The sequence below is a fragment of the Lepisosteus oculatus genome, chromosome 6 (assembly GCF_040954835.1).
Source record: "Lepisosteus oculatus isolate fLepOcu1 chromosome 6, fLepOcu1.hap2, whole genome shotgun sequence".
Classification (NCBI taxonomy): domain Eukaryota; kingdom Metazoa; phylum Chordata; class Actinopteri; order Semionotiformes; family Lepisosteidae; genus Lepisosteus; species Lepisosteus oculatus.
In genome coordinates this window covers 26,644,992-26,659,783 of record NC_090701.1, presented here as the reverse complement: position 1 = coordinate 26,659,783, position 14,792 = coordinate 26,644,992, and the positions used below count along the sequence as shown (strand labels likewise).

Below are 14,792 nucleotides of genomic sequence, written 5' to 3'. Positions count from 1 at the left end.
CTTTACGTTAATTGGTCACCTACAAAGAGATTTATAGACAGAAATACACTGTATGCATATACCTTATTAACATACCGTACACATTACATGTACCTCCTCATACAATGAATATTTCTAACCATTATCATGTAAACCTTTTTTAGCAGACGTTATAGTTTCTAAAAAAGTAACATAATAAAAAAGACTATATTCATAAGAGGTGGCAACAATCAAAAAAGCAATTTTGTCTTGTAATAGTAAACAATAACGTTTTGCATTATAACTTAAATAAAGCAGCCATTATACACCAGTAACCCCACTGTAGATAATAGTTAATTCTAAGTGTTTTTCAATAATCCTAAAGTGTCGTGTACAGTAACACAATACACAGGAGCAAAAAAGAAAAAAAATAATTTAAAATGAAGAGTAAAGTTAACTTATGCCTTCAAAAGCTTTAGAGAATAGTTTTGTCTTCAGTGTTGACAAAAGCCAATCTCCCATCACTGAAGTTCCATCAGAAACATACATACATCTAGCATGTACTGTTAATGTCTTACACATGAAGTCAGCACACAATGAACAAACAAGCAAGGGCTCAATAAATCTCAGCATCTCAGGAAGACTTGAATCATGTTTAATTATGATCATTTTTGTTGTCTATAATAGTTTACATGAAAACAAACAAAAAACAAACACAGCACAGAACCAGTTGATTAAAACAATGAGCCCATCTGCATTCCATGGACCCAAGGTAGAGATGGGGGGGGGGGTCAAAGAGATGGATATACTGGTTATTGTCTATTCATCCATTCCTATCTTTATGTACATACTAAAAAGGCTCAATTCGATAGCTAAGGCATTATTGGAAACAGAATCACTTGAAGGTGTAGGTAACATAGCTTCAGGACAAAATGAGGTCATTCTGCTATTTGTATGACCTCGATGACTGTAGCAGGACCCTGCAGTACATACTACTTAGGCAGCAGTGCTGCTCCATGCAGCCTTGCGCAGTACATTGTGTAACAGACAATATTTGGAATGGCAAAAATGCAGCATTTACTATCTGTAGATAACCTGATATCATGCAGTCACATTTGGGGCAATGTGTCATTACAGTTCAATCATAAACTAAGCAGAAACGAGGGTGGAAGTACTGTATTTGGTAGTGTCTTCAGGAAAAAGGGCTAAGGGCTAATTCCAGAAACTACAATCTATACGATTCCCATTCACAGAGTGTGGCCACAAATGGTGACAGTATAAAGGGCTATTTTGTGGCAAAATGGAAAAAGGAAAAAAACGGAAAAAGATTATACGCATTGCCTTGCCATGATAACATTTGTGTTCTTAGCTGCAGCTTGCTGAATAGAAATAAAAGTCCCAGAAAGCCATAGGGGCAATTGAGGGCCAATTAATAATTTCACAGGGTTGATTTAGTGGTGTTGATTTAAATTATCTATGTGAGCCCATGAAGAAAAGCCTGCAGCAAATACAGTTCCAGGTTGGTGATCAGAACTGGTGTGGTGAGAATAAGATTTCGGGAAAAGGAAAGAAACACAATGAAAGAATTGTGATCTGCATATTCACTGGCCACTTAAACTGCTCTGCCACTTTAAATTGTTGATTTAATTTTTGGAGATTCATACTTGAGTGCTTCATTCTGGGAATGGAAATACTATAATACTAGTGTGATTAAAACAGATCAAACACTTAAGCTGCAAAGTCTATCGCCTATGAGGCTATACACGTTTGATGGATGTGATTTATCAGTATTTCTTTTAAAATAAACTATTTCTATATGAAATTTAACAATATTTTATATATTTATTAAGATGATTCACTTTTCTATACATTGCTTAATATGTACTGCACAGTTTCAGACAGTCCAGGGTCTTTCTTAATGTGTTCCTGGAGTATAACACAACAAGAAGAACAAACAAAATAAAGTTATACAGACCCGGCCTCTGTATTTCACATTTCATTGTGGAATAAAGAATGCGGTTTGTATCAGGAAAGTACTTGCTCGCTGCAGGTGACATACATTTTTGATGCTTGGGGATCCTATTCACTGTAGAGTACACCGTTCAGATATCCACTAACTGCTGAGCTGGTGGATGGTGAGGCTGCGTGATACTGGACTGCGGTTCTCTACAACACCCAGGTTTCACCCAGAGTTGCAGGGTTTTCTAGAATGTCTCAGAGTTCTGCCTTCAGCCTCTGGGATTTGAGAAGGCATCTTCTATTCTCTGCTCCCCCGGTCTGTGCTCCTTTGTGGCCCTCAGGGAACAGCCACATGAAAATCCTCATTGGGCTGAAATCCCTTTTACAGACATTTCCTCCTTCCTGTCATTTGAACATCTCTGAAACCCAAGCTATCCATGCAACGCAGGACAGAAATAAACACAGAAACCAGAGTGGTTGGCAGGAGAGGCCTTTTAAAGACAGAAAACTAAGTTCAAAAGCAAACACTTAATCTCTAATAAAAAGGAGGACTTTCAAAGGAGGAAATTGACATAGAAATGTATAGCGTTGTGGTACAGCTTGGGAATGTCATGAAAGTCCGATATGTGACGAGGGCTCTGGGTATTGCTCCTGTTCTTCCAGCTTCACCTGCTCAGTCTCCTCTTCCGGTGCAGTCGGGTCTGATCTACCTGTGACAGCTGACAACCCATTCCAGAATCCGCTTCTCTCTGTGTGAGCATTGCGACCTCCTCTCCCTCTGTCCCCTCTCTCTTTCCCGGCCCGGGTGGGCCTGCCGTTGCCAAAGGAAGAGCGCCGCCATTCTCAATGCATCATTGTGATGCCAGTCCAGCCAGTGCCTCCACTCCGGTACTTACTGAGAGCCTCCTCTAAGAACCCAGCCAGCATGTCGCAGTCCTCCTGCGGGCAAGGAGCAAGGAGAGAGATGTTCCACTCAACAACACTGCCACCAGGTTTTTCAACACCCCACTATGCAGATTTCCTTTCAGTTTTTATCAAAATTATATTAGCAGTTGTACTATTCTCTTTGTTTGCCACAAGGCACAAATATTTAGAAATTCTGGAGATTATAGGTGTCTGCTTGTCATAACGATCTCACAGCACCTGTTACATAAAATATATAAAAATAAAATTATATATTCAATATATTTAAATGTGAACTACTTTCCACATGCAAAAAATAAAACTAGTCACACTCTCCCTAGCAATCTCAGTAGTCACTTGCAGAATAGCAGTGGTTCTCAATCCTGGTCCTAAACTAGCATTGTGTCTGCATGAATTTGTTCAACGGGGTCCTTAATCAAAAGTGCCAGCGGATGTATGTAACTGATTTGTTTGTTGATTTAGATTTTTCTGCCCTCAGTCCTTAGTTTAAAAAATACTCTAGCTAAAATATATTACTACCACCAACTTCAGCACACAGAACGTTATGTAATGTTATCTCAACTTGATAAAGATTTATCTCCCTTATCAGACAAAATCTCTAAGTAGGTGATACATTTAAGATAAACAGACACAGGTGGGAGTTATGATGTACTGTATGAAACACTCCCACAGTGCTCTGGAGTCAGTCTAGACAAGATCAAACATACATATTCTGGGGTTTAAAGGCATGTCCTACACCTTGTTAGTCTGGAACGGAACTATGAGGGGACTTGATACAAGTATTCAAATTCCCCAAGGCGCTGACAAAGTCAACCCAGTGGACTTCCTCAGAATGAACAGTGAAACTAAGACATAGGACACAAGTGAAAACTACATATATGTGAATTTAAAAAAGAAAAGGAGGCATTCTTTACCCAAAGGGTAGTAGGAGTATTCAACAAGCTACCTAACCATGTTGTTGAAGTTGATACCCTGACTTCCTTCAAGGTTGTGATCCTCAGATCAATTAGCTTTTATCTACCAAACAGGCTAGATGGGTCACTTGGACTGCTCTCAATTGCTTTTATGTTTGTTTCCTTCTGTCTATAGAGATTTCAATGAATTCTTTGATTTTTGAATCTTTGTAGTATTATGAAGGCACTGTGGGATAAAGTGAGCTAAAATAATAATTATTAACTCATTTCTGTTGTGTTTTTATTTTGTGGGTGTAGATAACAACCTTCAAGAAACATTCTATGTTTCACATAAAACACTTCTGCAAAACCTTTATATAGCTGAGGTTAGATAAGCTTTTCATCCTCATATGAAGCCCACTAAAACAAAAGCATCTCTATCAGAGAGTTACAGCCAATTCAATCTCATGTTTTTTGATAAAATCCCATAAACAAGATACTCTGTTTGCTTTGTAACTCATTGTGAACATGTTCTGTTGTACATACCTCACTGATGAAGGCAAAATGAACCAGCTCATTTGCAAGATCCTTTGAACTGTCCGCTAAAAATACAGAAAAAAATACAGTACATAAAGTCAGCAAAGATGTTTCCACTACCATTCAACACCCCTATTATACATTTTTTTATTCTTACACGAAATACTGCTATTTACACTTTTCAGTTTAGAAAACTGCTATCACTGTACTTGACAGTTTTCACTTGAGTTTTCAGAAGCCACTATTTGTCTCTGTTTCTCCATTTGCTCAGGTGATTTCTTTGAGCTTAGGGATCTCTTGCTTCTCCTTACTTCCATGTTGCTGACAGGACTCTCGAAACCCTGCTTAGTCGGACTGTTAGTTATGGTTGACAGCAGTAATCGTGTCAAAGCAATATGATCATGTTGTACCCTGGCAGCATTCCAGACCAGCAAAGGATTCTCTAAGTCTAGAATTTCTTGTTACATATCACAATGAATGAAGCACACTTCAGACAGAAGCACGATAACAGCAATAAATCAGGGAGACATTTTGCACACAAGTAATAGGATTAGAGGGTAGAAGGCATTTCATGTTAACTAAGATGGTGGATGTGGGGAAGAGTGAGAGTCCTCAGTGATCTTTAAAAATACCTGAACTAAGAAGTCAATAAATTTGTCTCAGCCACATTACCATAAATGGACTGTTTTGTCTCAGTAACCTTTACAATGACTCCAGCTGTGATTCAGACATAGATGACAAAAAACTGCTAGATTCTTTTTTCCTCATTTCCATTGTCAGTGTTTATGTTACAAACTTATTTTTTTACTCTGGGACATTGTATTTATCACGATTCAATTAATGTTCCTTTATCAGCCGAGAAAGTTCTGTTAAAACTATAAAAAAATAAAAACACTGCAAAGTACTAGTCAGTTCAAAACATTGTGAAGTGATTTATAGATGCCTTCTTTTAATATACAGTGGCACATGTTATCTTAGAACAAAAGGTGAATTTATTAGTACATTTCAAATGTTTCTGAAAATGACTTCCCCTGATAACATTTATAAATTGACATGACTTGTTAATTCCAACCCTCTGCTGTAAACTGTGATTGCTGAGCATGTAACTGCAGATGTATCTGTTGGGAATGAAAAATAAAACACAGGAGTTCTCTGTGTCTTTTCCGGCTTCATTCTTAGCCCTGAATGCTGCACAAACCTGGCAGTGCAGAATACTAATATTCAGATCCAGACTGTGTCACCTGATAGATTTGGCTGGTATTCCTGTTAACAGTGAGGAATAATCCAACCCTTGACCAGTACAAAAGAATCGTCTAGGTGACAGACAGGTAGTACTAAGAGACTGCCAGCAGAGGCTGCCAGCACAACCTCAAGACTGGCTTTGTAGAGATTTTCTGTGAAAATAGTTTTACCTGGTGTTTAATTTGGTGATTGTTTAATGGTTGTGGAATGTGTGCATTTATACATGAGTTTTGCTGTAAAAGGATATAGGTTTGTTCACTTTGGGTGATAGACTGGTTAGATAGTTTTGTGTCGGATAAGAATGATTTGTTGCTTCAGCAGATTAGACAGACTCAGGTGAGCTAGATTTTATTTTATGTTTATTGTATGTTACAATAATGCTAAACCGATTTTGGTGTAGTGATCATAATTGTTGATTGTTCAGGAATGACACAATTCTACTCCTGTTCACTTTCTTCTTCTGATAGAGGTATAAACAATAACAACACAGTCAATAATATACTCCAAAAAGAAGCCTTCACAGATAGCACACCAAGAATTAAAATCATTAATAGAACAAGCGAAATAGCCAGGGAAGGGCTGAAGGATTGGCAGGTGATAAATAGGAACTAAGAAGAAGTGCACAGGGGTGGCACTCACCGGGCAGGATGTCACAGCTGAGCTGCCTGTGGAGCTTATCTTCCATCTTTAGGAATAGGGTGAGCTGTGAGGAGAGAGGCTCAATCAGATTTACTGGACCTGTGGCTCCCCCTCCTGTCTATTTCTAATACACTTCTAGTCTTCATGTCTTCTAATGGGCTTCAACAGTGTTTGTCCCCCAGATTAAACTCCATCCATCCTTCCGAAGCAGTGTTGAATATGATCTGCATGGAAGATTCTCATATCTTACCCACCTGTTACTCGTATTTGGAAACTGTACCCTTCTTGTACCTTTCAAAGCAAGTATGTGACCGCAAACTCTCTTAGACCTAGGACACCCTTACCACACTGCAGACAGGCAGACCAGTGCAATACTCAAAGGGTAGGGGACAAGATTGAGACACTGATAGCACATAATACATCACAGACCCATCAAAGTATCTGTTAAAAAATAAAAGCAGTTCCTGCATTTAGGGGTCACCATCCGTGTTTTATTTTGGTGTAGTTAGTAGGATCTCTTACACACACCATTAACAGTCATGGAACAGCAAGGGGGATAGAAGAAGAGAGCAGGAGCCAAGGCCTCTGTAACTGTGATGTGGCCATCGTTTATGGGGTTACAGAAGGCCTCAGACAGCTTTCTGTCCTCAGACCAGAGTCTCCTCAGGGAGTGTAGTCTGGAGGAGGTAGAACTCACGTGTGTTTTTGTTCCTTCTTCGTTGGACTCCAGATTACAATGCATCTGAACAACCTGTAACACAAACCAGCAGAGTGAGGAGCTCCACCGTGGGGTCACTGGTGCCCACAATCTAGTTCTGCCCTCTCAGAAACTGAGGTTTCCCTGAAACACCTCCACTCGGATACACTCACCCTGTTGAAGTCTTAAAGCAAACCTACTTACACCTAGCCTTATCTGTAACATAATCCAAAGGCCTATCCATTCTGCACAGACTTGGAGGAGCTGAAAACATGTGGATACTCTTGTGGATTTTTTCAGTGGACAAAATGACAACCTTCCACTGAGTTTTTAAATCTGTGACAATTATTCCTATACATGAAAACAGCGTAAATTCCTCACTGACTGAAGACACTGAAGCATGAGGATGAGACAAATGAGGGATTGTATCCGGCTGCGCTGACGGGACTGGTAGCTCTCAAGGAGTTTATATGAAGGTGGGTCAGGTCTAACTACTGGTAATTCCACAACAATGAGCATAAAGTTGAAGTAATAGCAATTTAATCTTATTTCTCAGTAAATCCTCTGTCGCCCTAAGTTCCACAGCTAGTAGGCCTGAGTTGAGTCGAGTAGGCCTAATCAGAGCTGACTTGTTTTTCTGCCTGCATTTCAGCGGATGAAAAAAAGAAGATAGTAACAGCCAACATGTAGTGCTGAACAAAAGTAACCTGTCCCCTGCAAAGTTCCCACTTTTTATTGGTGTTTAAGCTTCTAATCATGATTTCGTTGGATATGAGATTTAGAATCTTGATAATCTATTTCCAAACTTATTAAGCTAAGACAATGTTGATGGGGCTGCTTCTCATCAGCAGGGACTTTGCAGCTTGTCAGGATGGAGAGGAAAAAGCATCAAACAAGTGAATCCTAGAGGAAAACCTGCTTGATTTAAGAGTTACACCATCCTAGCGTGCAAAGCTGGTACAGACCTTTCCAAAAAGCCTCACAGCAGTAACTGTGAGGGCGACATTCACCCTCCTTCATGTGTAACAGTGTTCAGTTTATTACCGTTTTTAATAAAAATGTTTATTTAAAAAAAAACTGGATACAGCATTTGTGCATTATTTGAGAGTGTGGTGGACAGACGGTTATGCTGTAGATTCTGCTACTTTTAGCTCTCAAGAAACTGAGGATTCTGATTTGGCTCTGGACAGTTGTGAATAACACTCACCCATTACCTTTCTTCTCCTAACCCCACCCCAGCCCCTTTCCCACTCTCACCTTTCTGGTCTCTGTCTCCTGGGGCTCAGGTGTGGGGGTCTTCACAGTCTCCATGTGCTCCTGGGACAACGAGAGTGCACGGGGCATGGGGTGAGGGCGCGGAGGGGCAAAATTCATCAGGGGGTAAATCCCATTTCTGAGCAGAAAAAAACAAGACATCATGATGATCCTAGACACTAATTTGTTTGTTCTGTCATGTGTCAGACCGGGAACTTTCTCTCCGTGTCTCTATTTGTCTCTATTGATCTCTTATTTCTAGCTGTCTAGATACATTTCTATCTCTCTCATTCTTTGTGCCTGTCTGCCTCTATTGATTTCTGTTTCTAATTCTCTCTCTCTATCTCTGCATGTCTCTATCAATGTATCCATCTTATGTTGTAATGAAATGATGTGGTATTTGTGTTAGTGATCAACATTTATGTCGATGCAGGGGTGCAGTGCGAAGTCAATCTTTGCATGAGGTCAGCAGACTGCTTTGACCTCTGTCTCAAGTGACACACAGAGCATGGGACTGCACACACTGTCCACTTACTTCACATCCTCTAGGAACTTGTCCAGCTCCAGTGGAGAGACATGGGAATACCTGAGAAACACAGACACAAGGACTGAGGACAACCACAACTCCAAAAGTACTGGGACAAGCCAGAACTATTCATTTTACTGTAGTCAAGCTTTTTGTATTTATGATCATGAAATTAATATGAATGACAAGTACAATGTACTATAGCATGTTTTATACAACTATATATATATGTTTATATATGTTATATATGTTTTCTTATTGGGTAATTCCATGCATACATTTCATTATACTTGGGTTGAACCCTGTGATTTCCCCTGCTCATTAGTACTGGCACATACTCATACATATTTAAAAGTATGAAAGTCTTTAGTTGCATAATGTTTTGGGACAATAACTTTATGAAGTGTAACACCCATTGAGCTCACCAAACTCTCTGTATTAATTATAGGGCTGTTCAGACTTCGATTTCTTCTCCAGCAATGATATCAATTGGATTTAAATCTGCAGATTGACTTGACTAGTCAAAGATTTTCCTCTATTTTCTCCTGATGAACTCCTTTGTGTCAATGGCTGTATGTTTTGGGTCACTGTCCAGCTACATGGTGAAAAGCTGTCCAATTGGAATGGAATCATTTTCTTCTACAGAAGCAACATGTTTCAGTAACCTTCAGTACTGGTTCAGTAACAACCTGCTGCTGCCTTCAATAGTAACATGATCAACAAAACAGAAGTCATGCAGTAGGAAAGGTGATCACCAGTGTAGTGGCAATGCTAATTAATAAGACAGAATTAAGTATTGCGGTGCTTTCCCAAATGAGGCCCCATCTCTCTCTTCATCTCTGTGGTGCAGCCACAGAGAAGCTATTCATGCAAGCTGATTTAAAGATGTTTTCTTTTGATAAGGGACAGCTCCAAAATGGGGATGCACTTAGCTAAGCCTGGCTATCATGATCAATGGTCATCCATTGGCGCCTATCTGTCTAGGGAGTCCCAGATGGACATCTGGACTGCATTCCTAAATGTCAGGAGTAAGTGACTCATATCTCACCTTGATCAACCAATCAGGGACTGGTAGGGCCGAGTAACCCACATGGGACTCTGATGCCCATGGAACTTTCAGCCAATCAACGAGCTGAAGTTCCTCCAGGTAAAAACAGGCAACACAGAGGGCCTGAGAGAATCCTGTGGACTTTTCTAAAGGGAATTCAAAGGAGAATTCCAGGGCAGGACGGCCCAGGAGCAGAAGGCTCCCAAGGGCAGGACATTCTCGCAGCGCGCCTCCTGACCATCCTGAGACTCAGCCCGGACAACCACGGAACGGCCAGTGTGTCCGAGTGCCAGAACTTTCCTTTGTTCCAAGAGTCTAGAGTGGAGGTTGCCAGAGAGTAACCAGAGGATCCACCCGAGGTTAGCATCAGCAGCAAGCCTTGTGAACAGGTCGGAACTGTGGACAGCTGAATCACTGTTCAGAACTAGCGCTTCATCAGGAACGAACCGGTCCTCTTCCTGACCTGCTGGGACCCACAGTCATCTTTTCTCCTGTGCACAAACTTTGCTAAAAAGTCAACACTAACTAGCTGGTCAGTGAGCATCAGCAGCGCACCGTCGCAAGCAGCACAGCACAGCCTGGCACGAAGCCAGAGAGCCCGCAGGAGATCTGAATCCCCAAAGATTGGATGAGTATTCAACTTCACTGCATTACTGCTTGATAATTCAATTGTTATCCCAACCAGTTGATATCAATTTAAATCCTAAGAGTTATGTACTTGTTTTGAGTATCTAATGTAGAAGTTATAACCAAGTTCATTTACGAAACGGTCTAAATGAATGATATACTGAACGTATGTCCTCTTGATATATGTAACTCTTTGTAACTGACTGAATATATACCTTTTGTATTCTGATAATCCTCTTGATAAGATCTGTTAGGTTTATATGCATATTCTATGTATTAATAAATGTATCCTCGTATATTAGTACCTGTGTGTGTGCGTTGTTTGAGTTATATCGCATGGTTGGATTCTAAGGCCATCAAAAGAATCATTTTGTGATTTACTGCTATAATTAATAATTGTCCCAGTAAATGCCCAAACCCTACAGAACTGTTGCCTTCAGAGAGCACACTACACCAGTGTACAAAACACATTTGTGAACATGATCTTGTTTGATTTAACAGTATTGCAGTGTGGTTCTCTGTGTGGTTCAGGGCAGAAATCAGGAAGTGCCATCAACACAGCCTATTCTTAAATGGTCAATCTCACCACATTGTCCTTCTTAACCTGCTTATCATAACAAAGATAGATCACTGGCTCTACAGTGTGGTACGTTCTCAGAGGGATTGGCTGTCTTGCCAACCTGGACAAACTTAGCTTCACCAGGACCCATCATCTTCCACTAGGGGGCAGTGAATGAACCAGTCTTAGATTTTAAACTGACCATATTAAAGGGGAACTCAGTTTTTAAATTTCAGGGTTAGAAAGAATTGACATTGATAGTTGCATTTCAAGCCACAATAAAAGTTAAATATACGCAAAAACCTCCAATTTACATCACAAAATAGATACACTTTCTGGATATGTGGAGCTTTCTGCTATTCAGAATGAGGCAACGGAGCTCCCAGCTCCTAAGTTACTTCTTAACTCGGCATGCAGATCACGTTGGGCCATTACTGTGGTGAAAAGTCTGCATTACATTAATCATTACAGTGACTAGTAAACAGGACGTTTTACTTCACATTACAATTCTTGCAAACTCTGGCCCTCGTCTGTGCCAAGTCCAGGGTTTTTTGACAACATGGCAACTGTACAGTAGTTTCCCAAAGTACACAATTTTGTGCTCAATTTGAAATTTGTAAAAAGTTATGCGATACTGTCAATGAATTTCATTACCAGTGTGAGAAAGTTCCCCTTTAAGAGGTAGGGATGCATAATAGGTTCTATTGCATATGAACATCTTCTGACAGTAATTGAAACAAAAATAGAAAGCAGGAATATGATAATGCTAGCTCTTTTTTAAATCAATGCTACAATTAATGTTTACCACATCGGGCGGCATCGTGACACAGTGGTTAGCATTTTCCTACCTTGTAGTGCTGGAGCCTAGGTTCGATTCTAGACCTGGGTAGCTATCTGCATAGAGCTTGTATGTTCTCCCTGTTTTATGTGGGTTTTCTCCGATTGTTCCGCCTTCCTCCAACAGTACGAAAACATACTGATAGGTTTTGGGAATATTGGCTCTAGGTGTGAGTGAATGTGTGTGTGTCTGTCTGTGTTTGTGTCTGTGTGTGCCCTGTGATAGGGTGGTGTCCCATCCAGAGTAAATCATGCCTTGTGCCTGTTGCAGTCTGGGATAGGCTCCGCCTCCTCTGTAACCCAGAAGGGGTTAGAAAATGGATGGATTGTTGTACCAGATCCAGAGTGAAACTGACTGGGAAGTCCAGGACTTCAAATGAGTAGAGACCCAGCTTCCAGCTTCTATCTGGTCTTTCTTGTTGACCCCTCACCTCAACTGCACCCCCGGACGGTCCGTGTGCTGAATCTCGGCCATCACAGCGTTGGGATCAAATGACTTAGTCTTTTCCTCCACGCAGTTTTCTGGCAGCAGGTCTGCAGAGACATGGGCAACCATAACCTTACAGACACCTGTTGATGACACCTGCATGTACATGAGGAGTGTGTAGCAATAATGGGTCTTTCAGTATCACTTTGAGCTGAACTGGCTGCTGATTATGTTCATCACAGATTTTCTAAGTTGAATCAGTGTTACACGTTTGAAAAAAATAGACCTAGAGATAAAAGGTGCTTGAACCATTTGAGGATTCAAAAGCCTAAAAAACTACCACTCAAAACATTTCTTTCAGCCTAGGTTAAAACTCTGTCTCAACGGTCTAGGTTCACCAGTGAAGATGCAGAGGACACATGGACACGCTGGGAGAGCTGCATGAAGTGGGAGTGCCAGTTGAACTGCACTGAGGCACTCACACTGGTTGTTGATGAGGCAGTGGGCAGCCAGCAGTTTGAGGGAGTGCACCTCAAACAGCACCCTGTGGAACAGCAGGTCATGCGCCGTCGGGCGCTTCTTTGCATCATGTCTCACACAGGACTGGATAAACTCCTGGTGCAGAGACAGAGAGATGGAGAGGGAAGGCAGTTTTAAATAGGGGACAAACAATCCGTGTGACACAATGTCAACATTGAAGGAAAGTCTCTCTCACCCTCATCAGAGGATCTTCCAGTGACTGACCAGCATGGGTAATTGCCTCTTTGGGGACCACAGCATCTCCATTGGCCTGGATCTCCAACACAGCCATCTACAAGGCAAAAGTTGTGCCACTAACAGGATCTTCACCAAACATCACAGTGACAGCTGCCACTGATGTATCAGACTCACAAATCTTGCCATTATAACAACTGGGTTTCCCTGTAAATGTGACAATTCACCACACTGACAAATCTATCAATTAACTGTGCCAACTTAGAGCTTGCTATAGTCAAATGGGGAAGCTTTTAATTTAAAACCTGGTGTTCTGTATCTATAGAAGAAATTAAATTGTTTTTCCCATAAAATTCAAATAAAAGAACTGCTATCTAAGGGATGAACACAAAGCCCTTTGAATTTTACTGTCTTATTTCCTCTTGAGAAAAACATTTAAAATACTCTTAAACGTGTCAGTGGTAATATGTACAGTCCAGCTCATCTTGCATTTGTACAGATTTTGTACAGATTTGTCACTAGAGAAAAGAAACTTAGTTTAGCTTTTTAACCAGGAGGGTAAACAGATCTTCCCTAGAAGCCCCATGGAAGCCGCAGGGAACACTTCAACTTTGGGAAGATGAAATACAATTCAGATGAATACTTAATCAGACAAGAGATAAAATTCCTACAAAGTAATAACAGTTAAAGCATACTGTCAGTAAAGAGCAGAGGTATTACACAGCAGTGCTCTCGCCTGTATGTATGAGAGCTCAGACAATAGCCCTCTCCAGACTCTCCCAGATGGTGTTCCTGAACCATTGTGACTTGCTGCTCTCTGGCCAAAACCCGGGATTTGCCCTCCAGGGCTCAACTGCTGGAAAGGCCTGATCTGCCTTTATTGCTCAGCTGACAATGCAGAGCACCACTGGAGCTGCCTGTCTGTGCAGAGCAGCAGAAATGTGTTACCTGCCCTCTATGTCTTTCCCAGCGTACACACCAGTGGCAGGCTGGCACTGAGCTGTGCACATCCTGTGTCACATAAAATAGAACTGTACTCCTCTTTCTGCTCACAAATTTCACCACAAAATGTCTGTGTTACAAGATACAGCACAGTAGCACTTGTTTTAATGGACTTTGCTTTAAAAGTCTTTGGATTAAATGGATAATTTGCTTAAGTGGAATTTTGTCTGTAAAACCAGAAATACTAGGCTTCTCCCCAATAACGGGGAACCACACAAATAATAAAACAAGGTAACATTACATACTGCACAGGTTTAAAATTCAGGAATATCAATGGTACTCTTTTAGGGGTAGGTCAGTTGCTTACTATGGGTGTTGTTTGTATTTCACTTGCTTTAGCAAAGTTTACACAGCATGTTTACGGCACATGAAATCTCGTACATGAGCTCGTACATATATTATAAAAAGACACAAGAACAATTGTCAATAACAATTGCCAATTGTCACAATTTCCAAAAGGCATTTATATACAGTATATATTTTCTAAAGAATCATTTTTTGGGGGGGGTGGGTGGAAATTGTCATTTATTATTTTATGATTTAATGGACATTGGACAATAATGAACATTCCTTCCCATGTCCACTTTACTTCCCATTCAGCCTTGACGTCACTGAACAAGTCCTGTTTTTAGCAATTTGTTTTAATGAATGAAATAGGCCTTCCTGAGACAGCACAAAAAATGATCTCAGCCTCCTTCAACTTTTCTTGGAAAAATTATTCACTGTCCTCAAGCTTTCTATTCAGTTAGGCTTGTTTTAAACACTTCATTTGAATTCACAGGTACAGGTGTTCAGTATTTTGTCAGCAGTTACTGGAGGTGCTACATTTATCAAGATTTCAGTAACTGAGCAACCAAATCAGTTGTGAAACATGCTAACAACAGCAGAGCAAACGCTAATATTTGTGCTTTCATTGTATTGTATGAAACAGTGTTCCACAATCTCATTT

General features: G+C 40.6%; 1 protein-coding gene across 3 annotated transcripts in view; it reads right to left on the bottom strand.

Moving 5' to 3' along the window:
• Nucleotides 1–597: 597 nt before the first annotated feature.
• The window catches only part of nrbp2a (nuclear receptor binding protein 2a), a 92,493-nt gene continuing 78,298 nt past the window's right edge, over nucleotides 598–14,792 (bottom strand). For all 3 annotated transcript variants that reach the window (XM_006634321.3, XM_015354451.2, XM_069191124.1), the window contains 9 exons: nucleotides 12,843–12,938; nucleotides 12,610–12,742; nucleotides 12,132–12,234; nucleotides 8,639–8,689; nucleotides 8,107–8,242; nucleotides 6,850–6,903; nucleotides 6,153–6,216; nucleotides 4,281–4,336; nucleotides 598–2,856 (listed from right to left, as the gene is read on the bottom strand). In XM_006634321.3, the coding sequence (XP_006634384.1) occupies nucleotides 2,761–2,856; nucleotides 4,281–4,336; nucleotides 6,153–6,216; nucleotides 6,850–6,903; nucleotides 8,107–8,242; nucleotides 8,639–8,689; nucleotides 12,132–12,234; nucleotides 12,610–12,742; nucleotides 12,843–12,938 (789 nt within the window). In that variant the 3' untranslated portion in view covers nucleotides 598–2,760. The remainder of the gene's footprint in view (nucleotides 2,857–4,280; nucleotides 4,337–6,152; nucleotides 6,217–6,849; nucleotides 6,904–8,106; nucleotides 8,243–8,638; nucleotides 8,690–12,131; nucleotides 12,235–12,609; nucleotides 12,743–12,842; nucleotides 12,939–14,792) is intronic.